This window comes from Agelaius tricolor, unplaced genomic scaffold (genome assembly GCF_023055355.1).
Source record: "Agelaius tricolor isolate 1412-34295 unplaced genomic scaffold, bAgeTri1.0.p SCAF_6, whole genome shotgun sequence".
Classification (NCBI taxonomy): Eukaryota; Metazoa; Chordata; class Aves; order Passeriformes; family Icteridae; genus Agelaius; species Agelaius tricolor.
In genome coordinates, this window is record NW_027269266.1 from 45735847 (window position 1) to 45755309 (window position 19463).

Here is a 19463-nt window from a genome sequence, read left to right on the forward strand (position 1 = left end):
TTGGACACCACGGTGTGGAGACTACGGGGAATGTGTAACACAGGCTGCCAATTTCATTATCCTTTCCCTCTAGAAACATCCCCATTACTCATTGTCCTGCTCTTCACATGGGAAGAAATACCTGCATTTTAACAGTGCTTTGGGAAGAGCTGTGTCTCCAGTATGCTCAGCACACCGCCCTCTTTTGAAGCCAAAATACAAGATAAGGCCAGGAAGTCTGTCTTACTGCAGTTTAGAGCTGTCCTTGAAGAGGTTTTTATTTGCCAAGCCCCAGGTTTGGAGTCAAGCCCATCAAATGCTCTGCATCCCCTGTAATCTCTGTAGGTACATCAGAGCCAGGGCAACTACACAGTAACAGGACACTGAAACAAATCTCTCTCTGCTGTCCATCCCCCTCAATGGAAACAGCAGGATGCTACAGAAACTGTGGCATCTTTCCTTGCAGGAGTCACAGGGATCACTAGAGCCTGATAGCCTCTTTTGATGCTGTGAATGTTTTGGAAGAAAACAGACAGAAAACAGCAGTGAGAATTTGAGCAGACAAAAGTGTCTCTGCCAGATAGTGAATGGTGGGATAAAAAAAATCAGAGTTTCAAGCAAGCATTAAATACTGCTCTGGAAGGTTTTGGAATATACAAATGAGTGAGGCAAGGTCAAAACGGTTTAAATTTCTGGAAAATTTCTTTTTACTTCAGATGAGTGGAAAGCAGTATTAGAGACAGGGTAAGCAAAAGGAATAGCCTGCAGAATGAGGAATAAAAAAAAGGAAAAAGAGGTGCTTTTAGCAAAGGCAGTGACATAGCAGAATTTAAATATGTGCACAATAGAGCCCGGGCCAAGCCTGTGAGAAGACACCTTGAAAGTCAGAAAAGGTAGAATTTTTATTTTTTGTGTTGGGGGCAGTAGGGGCTTTATCATCCTGGCAAGGGATGCAATGATCTCTCCATAAGCTTCCCAGTAAACAGATCCCCAGGACAGTCTTGTCAGCAAGTACCAGGGAGCCTGTGACTGCTTTTCCCTCTTGGTCAGAGCACAGTAGCGCAGCTTTTGAGGATTTGTGCATCTTTTCCCTGACAGGAGCAGGGTGCAGAGGGCAGATTTGGCAGTTCTGGGCAGGGGTGCAGAGAGAGCACAAGCACTAGAGGGTGAAGGTTTCATGGGAGGTGATTTCTGTGTGCTGCCTACATGTGGCTGGGGTGAGGGTCATGCCAGGAAAGGACCCAAAAGGTGCCCCTGTGGCCCCACTTCTGCCACAGCTGAGGGCACTCAGTTTCTGCAGTGCTGAGGAAAACCCTGTCTGGCTCTGGAGCACAACACCTGGCAAACAAAGCTTCAACCCATGAACTGCCTGTTAAGCAGTTTTAGGACACCAAACCTTGGCCATTTTCGTGGCCACATCTGACAGCCTGCATATAGCTCCCACTTTGTTATATAATCTGCAGGTGAGAACTTTCAAAACCTTTAGCAGGAAACTTAGCTGAGTGTGCAGCATTTATTAAAGTGAGTGTTTCGAAAGCCTCTGTGTAAGTAAGATTGATTCCTTCCATGCACAAGAAAAGCTGAAGATTGACCATGGTGAAAATAATGTTGCACTAGCAACAGCACTCAAGCCTCCTGCAAAACCAAAACTGCAGCATGGATGTGCTGTGCACTGGCCTGGTTGCAAGGTGTTTTCTGCCTTCCCACTACCAGGAGGAAGGGAAGCATCCAGCCAGTGACCTCTTGGTGTCCCTCTGAGCACTGCTAATGGGTAATACCAGAACTATTAGTTTTGAAAGCTTCAGTTCATTCTCCTGCAGAGTTTATGATGTGAATAAAGCCAGAAAGACAAAACACCTCATCAGGAGAGCACAGCAAAGAGTGCAGGAAGGGGAGGCAGGGTGAAAATGGACCTCGATAGGGGACTGGGTTGTCATTCCTCGGAAATGATGGACCAGTCATGCTCTCCCTCCTGTGAGGAGGTGGCACAATGGGTAAGATGGATATACATGCTCTTAAACACTTCCCCCCCCTCCTGTTGTTATTATTCATTTCCTCTGCTAAGTTAGAAATAATTACTTCAGACATACCATTAGTCATTTTATGACTAGCTTATAAAAGAAAGAAAGAAATGTAAGCTCCAAATCAGAACTGGTAGGTGCCTATGACAAATACAGGTAAGGAAACAACAAGTATTTTCAGCAGAAAATTAAGAAAGAAGGACCAATAACAAAGAAAAATGCTATAATGGACAAGCACAAATCAGTGAGACACAAATGTCCAGGCAGTCAGCAGTACTCTAAGGAAGTCAAATTTATGCTACTATAAGTGTTCATTTGGTTTACACCTTACCCATTGCAGACATCATTCCCAATTGTAGCGTAGATAACTATGGCTGGATTGTCCAACAGCTGGTTTCTGGCCAAACTAAAAGATAAATATGGAGCTATGTTATTGGGGAAATACACTCTCAGTGTCTGAGTCACACACCATGCTTGTGTGAGATCACATTTGGAAGTATCCTGCTTGGATGTGGCCAATACTCAAATGACTTTGCTCCTATGTTTGTGAGAGGTTTTTTTTGCTTTGTTTTGGGTTTTTTGGGTGGTTGGTTTTTTTCACTCTAGTTTTATATTTTAGTAAAGTGACTTAAATGAAGTTATTTTCACTTCTCCCTTTCACTGCTCATGGACTTGTCTTTTTCACTGTTTTTCCTGATGGCTTTCCATTTTCTTTGTGTTATTCAGAAGCCAAATGAAATAGTTTCACTTTGGGGCAAAGACATGAATCAAGATGGGAATTTTTTAATCAGAGATGGGAGAGGAAGACTCAGTTTGGCTGACAACTAAATCTATGTGTAGAATTGAACTCAAGATCAAATCAGGATGTGGTTTGAATCTCAGTGCTAGAGGGCAAGAATTCATTACTTCTTTGTCAGGATGAGAGAAAAATAAATCCTTTAGGACACAAACTGTATCAGTGTCAAGCAAACTAAATCAAACCCAGCTGACCCACAACCCACCCAAATTCATCTGAAAATGAGAGTTTCAGCCTCTCACTACTGTTATTTCCATTATATCCATATGGAAATAACAGTGGGCCTGCCCATGTCTATCTACATTGCTATACACAGTTAAGGGGACCCAACACACAGATTTATGGAAAGGTTTAGTCTCTCCCCTAAAATCACTGGAAATGCTCCACTGGCTTAACAGAGCCAAGTTCAAGGCCATGGAGATGATGACATCCACTCTTAAACCCAGTTTTCTTCTGTTTATTAATGTTTATATTAGAGAAGAAAGAGACAGCACTTCAGAGCACACTGGTCAAGGGAAGCTGTGCTTCTTAGAACATTCACAGATAAAATAATCTTCACAGTGCTTTGCTTGTTTCTGTCAAAGAGGTAGAATTCCATCAGTGCTCCTGTACCTCAAGTTAGCTCTTGAATCCCATTAAGCACTCACCTTTTTATTAAAGAGAGGAGGTTTCCTGAAGAACCACCTGACCACACATAGAGGGAACAAGAGAAATAGTACAACATTGTTATTGTGACAAAAAAACCCTGAATGCAAAACTAAACTACATTGCATATTTCCAAGAATGTAGAAGCCCTAAAAGTAAAAATGGAGCAACAATTCCTCTCTGTAACCTTTTTAGGTGCTGACAGCAAGAAGTAAAGCTATATTCAGGGACCTGCTGCTTTCTCATCTGAGTTGCACACTTCAGCCTGTAGAAAATCAAATACTTTTAAGTGCAGGGTTATTTGGATCTGGCTTTTAATCCAGATCTGGCAGCTTCTTCCCATCTGTTGAACATAGTAGTCTCCTGTAAACCAGCCAACCTGACTTGTCAACAGTCAATCTATTTTAACTTTTCCTATAAATTGCAAAGGGAACTTGTTCTCACTCTTCTGAGAGAGTATGTGTCTCACAGCTATACCACATTGGGACTGATTCAGGTCCTAAACATAGGCACCAAGTGCCATTTTTGACATCCCAGAGTATCCAAGACATCTGCAGCAGGGCTGGCAGATACATCACACGATGCATGAGAGATTGTGCACTTCTGGAGAGGCAGCTGGAGGTGGGAAAGATACCATAAAGCACCTCAAAGAGCTGCAGACACCAGTGTTTGGGTTCCTGCACAGCTCTCCCCACAAGTGTCAGACTTTTTCTAAGTAGTAATAGGCCAGCTGCACCCCTCCCAAGATGAGTTCAATTCTAGCAATTCACCCAAAGGGTTGGATGAAAACCTTTCCTCAAGGAGGAAAGGAGCTGGCTACACCTAAACATCTGTGAACATCTGTAATATTTAATTTATGTTTTCAATGAGAATAGCATTCCCATTTAGTAAAGCTTTTGTGCATTAAACTTATTAGAAGGTCTTCAAAAGCTATGCATATTCATCCCAATCATCTCCAGCACACAAATCAAGCTCCATCACCTGCAGTACAAGAGGGATAGCAAACAAGGAACCAAAAACAGATTTTATGCTTTGGTCAAGATGAGTCTAAGTCTGTGATTGCAAGAAGCTCACCTCATAGCAAGGTACAGAAACATAAACTTCAGAGAAGGAGATCCTACAGGTCGTACTTGCTCTTATTTTTCAGTATTTTCACTCTCTCCTCTTTTTTCATTCCTTCTCCTCTTTTATTATCCTCCTCCTATTCTCAGCTCAATGCTTCCCTGATCCCTCTCTTCTCTTTTCTGCATTGTGCTTCTGAAGCTTGCTTTGAGGAGTAAATCCTGCCCTCCCTGCAGCTCTTGAGGGGAAACTTGTGGACAGAACATCATTAAATCCCTGCTGGATTGGTATGGGGGAAGAGATCTAAGATATAAACCCCTAAGGTAGCAATAATACACTTTGCATTTTAATAGTGGTGCCTTTGTTATTATCACTCACAGTGATGCCAACCGCATATATCAAGGAATCCTTTATGTTTTAAATAATCCAGTTCTTCCAAGCTGAAAATGAATGTATCTGTCTGCTGCTTCTCCCCTGGGGGTTGCTGATCCATTCAAAAATCCAGCCCTTCTATTGAGAAGCTCTTTTCAGCAGGGTAAGAGACCCACAAAAACCTCAGAAACTATGGCTTGGAACATAACTACCAAAAGTTGGGGTTTTTTTTCTGTTTAATTGCCCTTCTTTCAGTTAGAGCTGAACACCCTCTGTTTAAGCCATTCTGTCACAAGGCTCCCTGGACTGTGGCTGTGGTTTCTGCATAAATAAACTACTGGGACCTCTAGAAATTCAAATGTATTTACAAAAAACCAATAAGCTGTTCTTGGGTATGTATTACCTCCACAAGCATAGGTATTTATAAGCAGCTCAGTGGAAAGCATTAGCACAGTTACAAATCAAAACATCAAGAAAAAGAATGGGTATTTTAGAAAGGAGTTTTTATGGGTAAATTGAGTCTTCAAGGAAGCTTTTGTGATACAGGATGAAATCTGTGATGAAAACATTCGAGAGAGAAAAGGAGACGAAGCAGAACAGTTACCCTTGCACTGTTCAATGGCCTGGAATCTAGTCCTGGATCTTTCCTGCCTCTCTCTCTCTGTTGCTTTCCAAATATTCTCAGACTGCTGAGGGTTTTTTTTAGTTTTGGTTGAGAAATCAAGGTTAGGTTTGCTTCCAGTTGTGAGGGAAGGGTCCACCACCTCCAGAGGATAATGGGATTTTTAAGAAAGGGAAGGCAGAAATCCTGTTAGCACAGAAGCTGGGGAAGCCTTTCTCCACGGTGAAGATGTATGTCCTGAGAAAAGCAGTGGGGGAATGTCCCTTTGTGCTGAGTCTGATACAGTGCTGGTGTTTTTGTAGGGGAGTTGGACAGGAACATTGCTCTTGGTGCCTGGCTTGGCTTGCCATCCCTGGGCTCTAGCTCTTGGCTGCATATCTCCTCCACCAGATCAGCATCCTTTCCTTGCACACGTGTGGGGCTGTGAAGCATCATTTTCAGAGGAAGGTTTAGGTGTCCCGGGTGGGGTTAGGTCAGGCTGTTCAGCTGTTTGCTTTATTGACATTGAGGGTAGCTTTTTAAATCCTCCCATTCTGGGAAACTATTACACCAAATGAGGCAATTAAAGTGAACCTTTACAATGTAGTGTCAGTGTGATGATTTAGAGAAGATATCCTGAGATTCTTCTCTTACTGGTAATTTTTCCCTTTTTAAATTCACTTCTTAATTTTCTGCAGAGTCTTTTGCTGTGACACAGGCTCACCTCTTTTTATATCCTGCAGGTGTCTGTAGCGTAAGTGGAAAGGGGATATGTGGAGAGAAAAACGAATTATGAACACAGTGAGAGATTATAAAAAAATCTACAAGGAAATTGGGAAAAGCACATGAAATACTACTCCCATTAATGTAAAAGGAGCAGAATAAGATAATTAGGGTATCAGGTACTGAGGCGAATTGGATATAAATGAGAAGAACCATTGGCTTAGTCATCCTTGACCATCTAGTTTGGGCCTTTTTTAAATTCTGTCTCACCAGAAAGCCCACCTGGAGGACTGCGATGATGGGAGCCACTAACTCTAATGCCCTGCAAGTTACAGGCAAGAAAGTCAGAAGCGCCTGACCGATGGCACCAAAGATGTTGTAAAACATTTTCACAGCAGACTCCAGGCCTCAGGAGCACCATGTGTGCCACAGGAAGGAGCAAGGCATATGAGAAGCATTGCCAGTGTCATTGGTGCCAGAATGCAATTTTTAAGGTGAAAATGCCCACCTGAGCCTGGAAGTGATCCCTGCATCATGATACCTGTCTGTGCAACCTCTTCTGCCCGGTAAGATCACAGACTCACAAAATCACAGAGTTTTTAAGGTTGAAAGCAACTTCTGGAGATCATCTGGTCCAACCCCCCTGCAAGGCAGGGTCACCTCAAGGAGGTGACACAGGAACACATTCAGGTGGGGTTGGAATGTCTCCAGAGAGGGAGACTCCATGAACTCCCTGGGTAGCTGTTCAGTGCTCTGCCACTCTCAGTGTCAAGAAGATCCTCCTCATCTTGAGGTGAAGCTTCTTGAATTTTATCTTATAGCCGTTGCTCCTCATCCTGTTGCTGAGCACCACCAAAAGACTCCAGCACTGTCCTCTTGGCACCTGCCTTAGAGATATTTATATGCATCTGTTTGTTGGAGGTAGAGGGCTGGGGCAGATCCTTTCTGATCCAAATTTTTTTCAGGAAATTCCAACCATTTAATAAGTTTCTAAGTAGTTCTAGAGACAGCAGGGCTCCTCATTTGTAGCCAGCATGAATCATCTGCTGGAAAGGAAGAACATCCCATATAGCCAAATTATCTACCCGAGGAAAATAAATTTTCCCAAGCTTCTGCAGCCAGTTTTCTGAAGCATGAAAATTAATTAAATACAACAGAAACAAAAAGGCATAATCACAGCATAATCAAGTATCTTTTAAGCCTGCTGTTAGGGACATCGGCTAATCCAAGACACAAAAGCTAAGATCATAAAACTCAATTTATAAGACTACTGTCACTCCTTCATACAACCCCTCTGACAACTCAGGATTTCTTGTTCACCTTCATTCCTCTGGTTTAAGATTTTCACTCCTGATAGCTTTTTGTGAAAAAAAAAATCCCCCCAAACAGAGGTAAGTTTAATGAAAACCCATGTTCTTGTACCAGAACTATCTTTCAGTTTAAACTATTCTTCCATCTCTGTGGTGTTTATGCCTCAAAGGAAATCAAATTGGAAATACCTTTTAATTAATGCTTTGATCAAATGTCAATGTATTGTATCATCCCTTCAGAAGTCTCCATTGCCCTAATCCTCCCCAAAATCTTTCCCTGTGTCTCCATCAAGGTCAGTCCTCCTTAGATAAACAGGACCAAAATCTGAGGTCTTATCAGGACTTGTATGAGGAAGGACTGTCTCCCTGTCTCTAGACAAAATGTCATGCCTGATACATCTTGCAACCTTCTTACTCTCTTTCCTCTTTTACCCTTCACTCTTGATGGTTTCTTGGAATTTCTCTTTGCACCCCAATGACCCTGCCCCTCCACCACCCCTGGCTGATGGGGCCACTAGTTTACAGAGAAGCCTCATTATTACTTCTGTCATGCATGTTTTGTACAATTTTGCAGCATGTATTTGCTGCAATTCCTGCCCCTGCTGTTCCCAAGCTCATCTAAATTATTCCTGTGTAAGGATGTGCCCCACTCCAGGATGGTTCATTTAGCATCATTCACAGAAGCCATCAAGCATGGACCTTGGTCTTTGCTCTAAGGTCACCACTCCAAATGTTAAGCAGCATTAGCCTCAGGAGAGATGCAGGAGGGACATGGCTTTGCTCTCAAATCCACTGGTCTTCCCTGCTTAGCTGCTTCTCTACCCACTTCTTATTTCTTGTATTAATCTTCCTCTTCTTCACTGCACACCGGGGTACCATGCAAGACACTTCCCTTAATTCTAGGTACATCAGGTCTACTGCATATTTATATGCATATTATATATATATATATATGTAATGTGTAAATATATATATATATATATGTACATATATTACATATATTTGTATATATACGTGCGTGTTTTTAAATAGAAAGATGACGTGTCCCAGCCCCACAAAATAAATTAATCAAAACCCAACAGTGTTAAGTTTTGTTCATGTCTTTGATTACTTATTAAAAATCCGTTCTGAGAGCACATTAGGATGCCAGCCCCACTGGCTTAAGTAAGTGCTGAATTAAGTAGGTTCTGGTTTTTATTTTTCCATAAGAAATTCATGCAACTAAGAAGGGGCTTCTCTTTGCTCCTGACACATGTTCATTAATGCAGCATCAATAATCAGCACTAGTAATGTAAAAAATAATAATAACAAAAGAAGTTTAAAGAAGTTAACATACCATTTTGGGAAATGTTCTGCAAGTCTCTGTGATTACAGCGATTTCTCTTGCGTAAACGTAGATACAGAGAGTCTGTCCACCCTCTGAAATAAATTGGGAAAATGCAAACTGCTAAAGTCATATGATAATGATGAAAACACAGCTGATATTAAAAATTAAGTATGTTCTTGTCTCTGAAAAACTCAGTACCCCAGTTATATGCTTCTATTTCACCATCTCTCTCTTTTTGTGGCCCTAAATCTTTTTAATCTTGAACAGGGTGGCTTAAATAAAGCAAAGATACCTGCTCAGAAACTGTAAACTGGTGAAGAGTTTCTCTGACATCGTTCCATCCAGGAACAATGCTTTTATCCTGGTCTTTCAGATAAAGCATTTAAAAACCTTTTTGTTATACATCATTTATCAAAACAATTCTGTTGGTTGTTCACAAATTGACTTTTCAATTGGTTGTTATGGAACAGTAAGTAAAAGAGAAGAAATATTGGCAGGGCAATCATTTCCCAACATCATAAATCTTGGACAGATTAATCTGAAAACAGGTTACTCTTGGCTGTTATAAGTTCTCTCCTTTATTTTGCACTGTGGAGAAAAATGAGAAAAAAAGCCCCAAAACAAATGAAAAGGATAACAGCCCAGAGGGTGATGAAAAGATCAAGCTCCCAGCCATGAGTACACAGTCATTTCTATCTGGGTTGCAACTGTTTGTTTATTTGTTGTTTTTTTTATCTTTCAGGAGTGGAAGAGATTAAAAACTGAACACTGGACCAAGGCTATCACTGACAACCTCAGGGGCAGTTCTAAGCTCTAATCACTTGTGAGCTTCAGATTCTTTGGAGCCCAGACAAGTAATGTGTACTGAGAGACTGGGCATTGTAACACATTTTTAAACATCAGTTTTGCCATGGCTCTGATAGAGAAGGCTGAACAGACGTTTCCTGTTGGCTTGTCAAGTAGTAAACTGCCTTAAAGTAGATACTGTGTGAGTGTAGCTGAGGCTGAGAGCCTGGATTTTGCACAGGGAAAAAAAAAAGGAAACAAAAAGTCCAAGTATATGGTGCAACAGATATTTTTCTGGGGAAAAAAAAAATGTTATTCTGGTAACTTTTAAATTCTGCTGGTAGAAAGCCTCTTCAGCTTGACCCATGCTTGGTTTGGCATTCAGCTGTATTCCTGACTTATCCTAGACATAAAAAATAAAAATTATCTGAAACTTAGGTCAGACCAGGCACTGGTCAATGATTGTATCCTACAGATCTTGCAGTATTCAAAGGGGTTTTAATGCTGGCCAAAGAGATGATTGATAAAAAGTTTGGTTGTTTTTTTTTTTTTCTGTTTTGTTTGGGGGTGGGGTTTATTTATTTATTTATTTATTTATTTATTTCACAGTTACAACTGCAGGCATTTCAAGGTGTTTTGTGTTTTAGACTTTATTTTTCTTCCCTTCTGGAAGGGAGTTTATTTTTTTCTGTCTATGCCTGCAACTTTGCCCATCCACATGAGCCAAACTAACACAGCAAATTAGGTCACAGACTCTTTCAAATTCTCCTCTTGCTACTTCCTTCTAAATGTGTTAAAAATACAAAAAAACCAAAAACATGTGGGAAGAGGAGAAGAAAGATTTCCTCCCAGTAGGGAACACTATGAAATAACCATGGGGATACCCTTTATTCCACTGTTTTCATCAGCAAAAAGAAAACATGAGGAAGACAGGAAGATTAAAAAAAAATAAGAAAAGAGAAAGGCTGATTTTTGTTACTTTCAGCAATAATTTCTTTCCCCTGAATTTTGTAAAAAAAATAGTTTATCTTTTATTTCTTTGGGGTTTTTCTCCTTCTAAATTACAGTTTGACTGATTCTAAAACCTACCCTGAATTTCAGGAAGACTTGCTAATATATTTAAGTTATCTTTTAAAACCCAAGATCCAGGGTTGATCTTGGTTTTAGAAAGAGCAGATGCAGAGCTGAATAGTATTTTTCTCTTTCTTTTCAAGCAGTTTTGGGTTTTTTTCTTTGCTGTGCTCTGAGAAACCTAGAGACTTGCTATGGCTTGGCCACTCTGTCTGTTGGCTTACCCAATGGTGGAATTGAGAAATCCAGTGATCTCTGAGAACTGGGGCCAGTCAAACTCATCACTGAAAGCCATGGGGAGATTAGCAAATGATTTCTGAAAGAGAAATTTTAAAATCAACCTGGTTTCACCTTCACAGACATAAAATCCTCTTAGCATATTTGAACAGTTCTTAGCCAGAGCACTGGCCAGACAACAGCAATTTTAACTGCCATAGTAGTGGTAACTATATACTTAAAAAGTTGGCTTTTGTAGTAAGACAGGCATAAGAGGAGATGGAGGAAGGAAAAGCAGAGGAGATATCTGAATTGCAGTTCTTGGTGTCCTTTTTTCCTGAAAGAGTCCAAAACTCCTCTTTATGTGAGCAGGTACTGCAGGTGCAGACCCCCAAGGCAGCAGCTGATTGCTCCAGCATCCGTCCTGCCCAAAGGTGTGGCACCCTTGGGCACAGGAAGAGATGACAGCGTGATGTCCCCAGAGAATATGGCAAAGCATAATGTCAAATTCTCTCAAAGCTTCCCTGCCCTCTACAGCAGGATGAGCTGAGAACAACCACACCCCTGAAAACCTCTGCCTGGTCCTCACTAAATTTTGGGGATGGCACTAAAGCAACAGGGTTAGAAAGGCCTCAGAGCATGGCAGGGACAAGGGAGAAAAACACATCATCTGGCATAACCTTCCTGTGCAAATACATGCATCCTTTACCCTTCTCTGTTTTGCTGATATTGGTCCCTAATCCTTTTTTACAGTGAGTGCCCCTGTGAAAGCCTCTTCACAGATGCAAGCCATGTTGCACATTCAAAATACAGTGCCCTGTTCTTTCCCACTTTGTTTTCTGAAAGTCCCAAAAATCATGAAAGGTTAGGAAAATAGCCTTGATAAATTGTGCCACCTTAGAAGGACAGAACATGGAGTAAATTTCCAGCTTCTCCTCGTCTGGGGTATGCTTGCAAAGACAAATGTATAAATCCAGTGTGCTCATAAAGAGGAAAACTGCTGATGAAAAAGGTAATAACCAAAAGAAGGTCAAAACATAAAATCAGAGAACCTACAGGCTGGTTTAATCCATATAATTTATTAGCTTCATTTTCTCTTCAAGCAATTGTGGGGTTTCCTTAAGACCTCAATGCTATAAACAACAAGCAGGTGGGCAATTCTTTATCCAGGAGGGTCAGAGTAACTAAAGAGCTAGAAAACAGCTAAATCTTGTGCTCCTCACCAAGTTCTAATTCCAAGAAAATTATTGTTTAGGTGAATGGGAGCTATACTTGAGGCTATGGCTTGAGTATATGTCTGAGGGTTTTGACTGTAAGAGGATGGAGAGAGATGCAGGGAAAAGGGAGGAAAGGCAAGTAAAGGGGGGGCTGTGGGGGACAGGAAATCCTGAAGCCAGGCTCTGAGCAGTCTAATGCACAGCAGATGCCAGTTTAAAGCATGTAACAGCACATTTGACCCACTTACAGTACATCTGCATTAGTTACCAAGGTGAAAAGGGGGCTGTCTCAATTATCTTTCAGTTTGTTCTTTCTTTCTCACACACATATGTGTTCTTCTGTGTATGTGTACATACATACAAAAAAAAATTCGTTTTTTAAGGCTGCAGGGAAACTTCAAATTTGCCTTCTTCAAATCTGTTAGTTTTGTGTGCAAACAAAAAGTACTTAATCCAAGGGCTCAGCTATGAGCAGAAGTAGAGAGATACAGCATAGCTTGGCCTTTTGCAATATTTTCCTCCTCACAGGTTAGCATTGGAGGTGAGAGAAATAGTCACTAGGACAGAAAAAACCCTTCAGATATAATCTCTTATAAATGACACATATATTAGAGTATAAAAGAGATAAAAATTATTTAATACTTTTTAAACAAATAGTTTTATGAACAATTCTCTCATTATTTACCATTGGCACTCCAAAACAACATATTCATTGGACAAGTCCCAGTAATTTCTAACTGTTAGGTTTTTTCCCCTGCAAACTTGGCTTAAATATGAATTTGTCAGAATCTAATTGAGTTGCAGATTGATTTGAAGAGGAGCGTTTGAGCCCAAAATTACAGTTGCATTTGAAAACTGGATAAGCATTTAGCATTGACACTATTCCAACAAAGCACTTAAGGGCCAGACTTTTGAAGATATTTCAGGTCCAAAGGGTGAAGATGAGTAGTTAATGGAAAATTCAGAAGAATGCTGAACCTTAAACTCTGCATTGATGTAGTTTGGAAAGTGCAGCCTAACAGACTGTGTTGCTTAGTCTCAGATGCAAATGTGTCCCACTCTAGAGGTGCAACTGTGTTGACTTTTAGCATAAAACTCTCTTGAGCACAGCCTTGTTTAAATACCATTCTCTAGACTATTCTGGCTGAGAAACCTACTTCAGCCCACGTGCCAGATTTTAGCAGAGAATCAGTAGAAAATTATTCCAGCCTAGCTTCAAATGCCATATTTCAGCATCAAATGCTTTAGATAGGTCTCATTCCAGTGAACATCCTCCTCTCCTAGATGTGTCCTGCCTTGAAGGATGGGGCAGCCAAAGCCATGGCTGATGCTAAATGCACACATGGCAAGCTGTGCTTAAATGGAAGAAAGTTCAGGGTTGCTGTGGTAAGAGATTTTCAAACTCAGAATAAAAAAGGGCACTGGAAACCTAACACTCCTACAAGCCTTTCCATCCTGAAAAACTTGAAATCATTAAGGTATACCTTACTTTGAAGGAAAATTGTGTGTTTCTTTTTATAATGATTTTAATGCTGTTCAAATCCTGGTGAGAGTATAACGTATCACAGACAACTTTATTATTCTAAGAATACAAATAAGAAAACCTTAAGCTCTTGAGAAAAGCACAGCCTATCTTTTTAAAAAGCAAAAATTGCACTTCTGCTCTGTAAAGCTTCAAGGGACAGAGGTTTGAAATTAGCAAAACTATTACCTTATTTCCCACAAAATGAAATGTCTTAGTCATGACAATACAAGCATGGAGAAACCTGCCTGCATTTCACTGGATCTAGAGGAATGCTAGATAATGTTTTTAAAAAGAATTGCACACATCAAACTCCTGTTTCTTTTGTAGTCGTACGAAAAAAAAGAAGTCAGTGGGATAAGTGTTTGGGACATCCTGAATTCACATTTAAAGAAATGACGAATTCTGCTAATAGGAAATAAATAATATGAAACAGTTACTTTAAGGATATCGCAGAACCCCTTGAATTTGTGAGCAACTAGGTATTTACTGGACTATGGATAATGTAGGATTTATATTTCTCTTTATTCAGCAACAAAATAGAGATCCAACAGTTTTAAATTGCATCTTTCCAGAAAGGGTATTATTTCCATCACATTTATAAATATAGTGTTTTTACCTCAAAATAAAAATCTCTCTAAAATGAGATATGAAAGTTGCTTCTATTCCAGACATACAACAGAAAAATGCTGTAATTAGTAGCTATTTGGAAGTCAATAGTAAGCAGATGGACAGAGCAGCAGGAGCAGAATATCCATCACTAGACATACTAGTGTTTTCAACATTAGCTTTCTGCAAAAAACACCTACCTCAAAAAACCCCCTAGTATTTCTTCTGCTTTCCTAGGCCTTATAAAGTGAATGTCTACTGCATTACACTTCACTTTTAGCATCCAGATTTTCAGGTTAAGGGGTTGAACATTCAGCTCAATTCTTGCTGAAACTCTTAAAAGAAAAATCAGGCAAAGCCAAGAGCTGTTGATAACCAGAAAGCCAAAATAAAGTTGACTTGACCCCTTCTTAGAGATGTATCATTCTCTTTGTGTAAGACACCTGTGACTTCCCCTATACAGGAAAGAGTGGTGGTTTTTCAGTTGTTTTCTTTCTTTGATTGTTTGTTTCAACTGGAGAAATAGCATGTCCAAGCTGCAGTTTTCAAAGATGTTTCCACCTCATAATGGGTGTTTCCCACACCGAGTAATGCCTCCATGTGCTCTTTCTGGGAAGAACATACATACTCTGAGAGGGATGCTAACTGTGTATGTGTCTGGTTTCTAGGAAAAGCTTTGGAAATAGCACTGGAAAACAAGAGTGCCCCCTCTGATATTTAGCATGCCAGAGGACCTGATGTGGGAAAAGTGAATGATGCAACTTGATGCATCCCATACAACATGAGACAGGTAACAGAAGCATGTCCCCCGGCATAACCCCAGATTACACTGGGGTTATGACCCTTACAGGGCAAAACTAACGGGGCAGTAAGTTCCTAATTAGACCAGGAAATCCAAAATCCAATGTATAGCATCTTCCCAACAATACTCTTCAAGTCAATGGCATGGACATAAGAATTCCAAAGCTGTTCAGCCCAAATCTTATCTTGTCACCCCTGTGCTGAATATCCAGCTACCCAGACAACATCCTGAGTGAATTTCTCATTCACACTCTCTTTTCTTTCCATACTCATCATAGGATCTCCTTTGCAAGGTAGACTATGCAAAGCAAAATCAGCGAAAACAACCATTCTGCAGAGCCTTTTAATGAAATACTCAGAATCTCTCCTAAAAAATTATTTCTTCACCTACTTAGCTTTAAAACTGGAATTAACAGCTGCCACTGATGTGGTGCTGATTAGCAGATGAGCCCACAGCATTGTTACCAAGTGTAAATTTTACTTTACACCTGTGGCTGTAAACACTTGTAAATGTAAACACACAAAAGGATAAATATAAATAAGAAATATGTGAAATATAGAAAGCATATATAATGGATATGCAAAAATATAGAAAAATATTAAAGTAATAAAATAATACACAGAATAAATCTAAATTAACAGGCACAAAACTTTTTTCTGTACCCATGATAAAAAATCTGCACAGGGCAGGGGTAAGGAAGTGCTATTTGAAATTCCATGTAGAGGTTTGAGGTTCTATTGAAATGAAAATTAAAGCTTTGAACGTGCTTTAGTATTGACTATGAATAAAACCATTTGACAAACTAATATTTTTATGTGTCTTATCAAAAAAATTTTGGCAGAATCAAAGCCAAGTGTCTTGAGTTAGACAGCACAAGGGAACAGTACGTATACAAAGATGATGCCTTTTCCTCTCCTCTCCAAGGCCTAACTTTAAATTCTTGGTGTGGTCTCAGATTAAAGATGTTTCCTATAAGATTAGGACATAGACTCTCTGCACTCTCTCTGGTCACAAAACCATCTCTGGATGTGCTTCAAAATTCTCCTTGAGGGAAGCCTTGCACTGAAAAATCATTGAAGCCAGTTAATTTGTTAACTAAGCCTAGAGATGAAGAATATTTTCCAGTGGCTTTTAATACAACACAAGAGACAACAATATTGCACCTTCAAAACCCCAAGGCAGTTAAATTGCTGCTGTTGACATCCTCCACAGAGAAAGCAAGACACAAAGGACAAGGAAAAGGAAAAGGCAGTGATAAAGTCAGAATTAGTTCAGAAATGGTATTGCCGGTGCTTCTGTGCTCAGGTGACAGCTTTCACACTCATGGTGAGCTCCAAATTAAAAAAGCTTTTACTTTTGCTGGAGTTTAATCACAGATAATAGTTTTTATACAACTGAGATCTCTGTATGTCTGCCTTAATATTTAACTGATGTATTTTTGCCAGATTGGTAGGAAAGCTTGGAAATAGTCCTAGAAAAAAACATGTTGTTTCCTATCCCAAACCTCACATATATTTTTCGGGCCTTACACAGAGTGCACCAATTCCCTCCCCATGCAAGCTTCTCTGCATGCATCAGACAGTAACAAAGAGCCTCCAAAACTTACTTTTGTAATCTGTACTCCAGCTCCCAACCTTGAAGCTTATGCCTTGGCATGCTATTAGCATTGACCCATCCAACTGGTGGATCAGCAAGCTTCAGGCAAGAGAAATTCTTTCTAAATCTTCATTACAATGAAAATAAAATGCTGACATAGTCTAAAACTGGTCTTGCCTATATGGATTTACTACCAGCCTTACTGTCAGAATCATCCTTGCCATCAGTATTATTAGATGAGATAATCTCAATTATCATTAGTGGTAATTTATTATGTTCCTCATCAGCTCTGTCATCAGTGTCATTTGTCTAATTGTCGTTCATAAGCATTTAACAAAGAAAAACAATGGCTAATCTGCAACATTTAAATCAGCTCTGGGAGCAAAAGTGGAAAAAAAACCCATGAAACTCTCAGACCTCCCACAGCACTGCAACTACTAACAGTCTGGGAAAACAGCATTGCTCTCCAGGAAATGTCTGAAACCTTATTCTACAGCCACCAGTGGATGTGTAGAAGGTTTTCATCAGGAAGAGTGGGCATGATGATCTATCTGCTAACCCCTGTGCAACAGACTCTTGTGCAGAGAAGGACAAGGTACAGTCTTCCCTGGCTAGAGACTGATAGGATAGGAAACAACAGTGAAGGCTGGGAACATATCTGCACATTTATCTCCACCCCATAATTGCAGTTGTGGTGGAATAATTGCTGGAATGATCTTTTCCTCTCAATTATTTCATTACATGCCAGTGAACTGCAACAGGCTCAGTATATTTCACAGTCAGGTGCATTTTGTTGTTTTTTGAAAATAGGAAATGCTGGGATAACCACCCAAGGATAGACACCAGTGTGGCAGGGATATTTTATGGTCACAGGAACTCTTCCCTTAAGGACAAATCTATTATAAATACTTGGATGACCCTCAAACACCTGCGAATGCATTTGTTCAACAATCCTCAAAACCAGAACACTGGAGTTATGAGACCCATTTCACATATGCCACAGGATGAGGGAAAACAATCCAGGGCACATCATTTCAAAGCCAGATTCCTAAAGCAGCAATTCCCTGGCTGTCAGCAGGGTCACTTCTGCAAACACCCTCACAGCAAGGAGCCATCCCAAGCAGGCTGCTAATGGCAGGTCTGATCCCACAGACAGCACGGGTCTCCTTGAGCTGCAGGCACGTGCGTGGAAAGCCAGATGTCCTGGTTTGTGTCTCTGGCACAGCACTGGGACACTGCAGCCAAACTATTCCCTGACCCAATTGCACAGATGCCGGAGGAGCGGCAGTAGCACAGGGCTGTGCTTTTTTATCTTCACAGGAGCAGATGCGGGAGGGGACTGATACACGTGAGACCATAACTACAAATTCCAGTGCAGTGAAGCATTTTGCACTCGTTTCCCCTTGGCAGCCTGCAGCACAGCAGAGAGAGCAAATGGCAATCAGTGGTTTTGGCAAGCTGAACATGATTCCTCACCGCTGACATCTGTGTGACGGTCATCCACTCGGGAGGGATGTGGAAGTGAGCGCCGGCCGAGTCCCCCAGGAGCACGACCCCTCTGGAGTCTGCACCTGATGGATGCATTTTGTTAGTCACATGGGCAGAAAGGGCAAGCTGAAACCCAGCTTGGAGAGTGCTTAAAGAGGAACAGCAGTAGCAGCTGATGGAGTCACAGGGTGACTGACTACACCACCCTTCACATGGCTAAAATGTTCAGACACTGCAATAGGATTTTCGCTCCATCTGCAGCAGAAACCGTCTAACAGGCATTTGCCAACAACCCTAGAGAAACAACTGGGGACTGGGCATGAAAAACAGGGGGAGGTCTTGCTAATCAGAAAAGAATCCTGGATGTATTCAAATTGTGTGTTATTTCAGCAGAGGTTCTGCTGTGCAGACAGTGTTTATTTTTGCTATCCATAGATTATGCATTAAAAAGTACTTAAACATTTAGGGAAATCGGATTACTCAGAAAATTGCTCAAAGCTCCTTATAACAGAACTGGGTGGCGGATGTGCTACTCATATGAGTATTTCTGCTAGAACAATCTGTCTGGTTTATAATTAATGTCACTTAACATTTGTAGATTAGCCTTTCATCTAAAAATGTTGAGGAGTCTTGCCAGGCAATGGTTCATCTCCAGGATACTGATTTCAGTGTGAGGTGAGGTGAGTGGCAACTGCAGTCACTGCTGGTTTGTGAGGCTTTTATTCGTGCAGTGTGGGCACACAGGCACCCACCCACATCATGGTCAGGGAGATCAGCTCATGCCATCACTTCACCCCTTTAAAGCCTTATCTGGAAAAAAATGTATGTATTTATGGCGAGAGGTAAAACTGGACAAATGCAAATGTTAAGCTGCTTCACTAAATCTCAAAGACATTACTCTGGGTTAGTCTTCAGGCACCAGAGAAGATGCAGAGCTGACATCTCAGTTTGCTGCTGTCCCCAGTCTATGTATTCAATTTCTTTACTGAGCTGACTTTTAAGGGGAAATTACCAGCAGCCTGTGTTTTACAAGTTTCATCTTTACCTGTCCTCATGACTAAAAAAACTCAATAATTTGCTTTTCTCATGATGTTATAAAGCCTGTTGTCTTTCCCTAGCCTTGTGAATGTGCAAATATTGAAATATTTATAAAATTCATACATAAGACACATGGTTTATTGTATTTGCTCTAATGATTTACCTTTGCAGAACTTCTCCTCATAGGGAATTCCATCTTTTGGATCCACACCCTGTTGGAGAAGAGAAAGGGTAGATAACAGTACCTATCTAGCACCTGAAGAATGGCAGTGCAAAACAGAG

General features: G+C 40.7%; 1 protein-coding gene across 2 annotated transcripts in view; it reads right to left on the minus strand.

Annotated features, from left to right (window-relative positions):
* The window catches only part of AOAH (acyloxyacyl hydrolase), a 73724-nt gene that overhangs the window by 18194 nt on the left and 36067 nt on the right, over positions 1-19463 (minus strand). For both annotated transcript variants that reach the window (XM_071429655.1, XM_071429653.1), the window contains exons 11-16: positions 19345-19393; positions 18132-18226; positions 10918-11009; positions 8846-8928; positions 3444-3480; positions 2332-2406 (exon numbers count right to left, since the gene is read on the minus strand). In XM_071429655.1, the coding sequence (XP_071285756.1) occupies positions 2332-2406; positions 3444-3480; positions 8846-8928; positions 10918-11009; positions 18132-18226; positions 19345-19393 (431 nt within the window). The remainder of the gene's footprint in view (positions 1-2331; positions 2407-3443; positions 3481-8845; positions 8929-10917; positions 11010-18131; positions 18227-19344; positions 19394-19463) is intronic.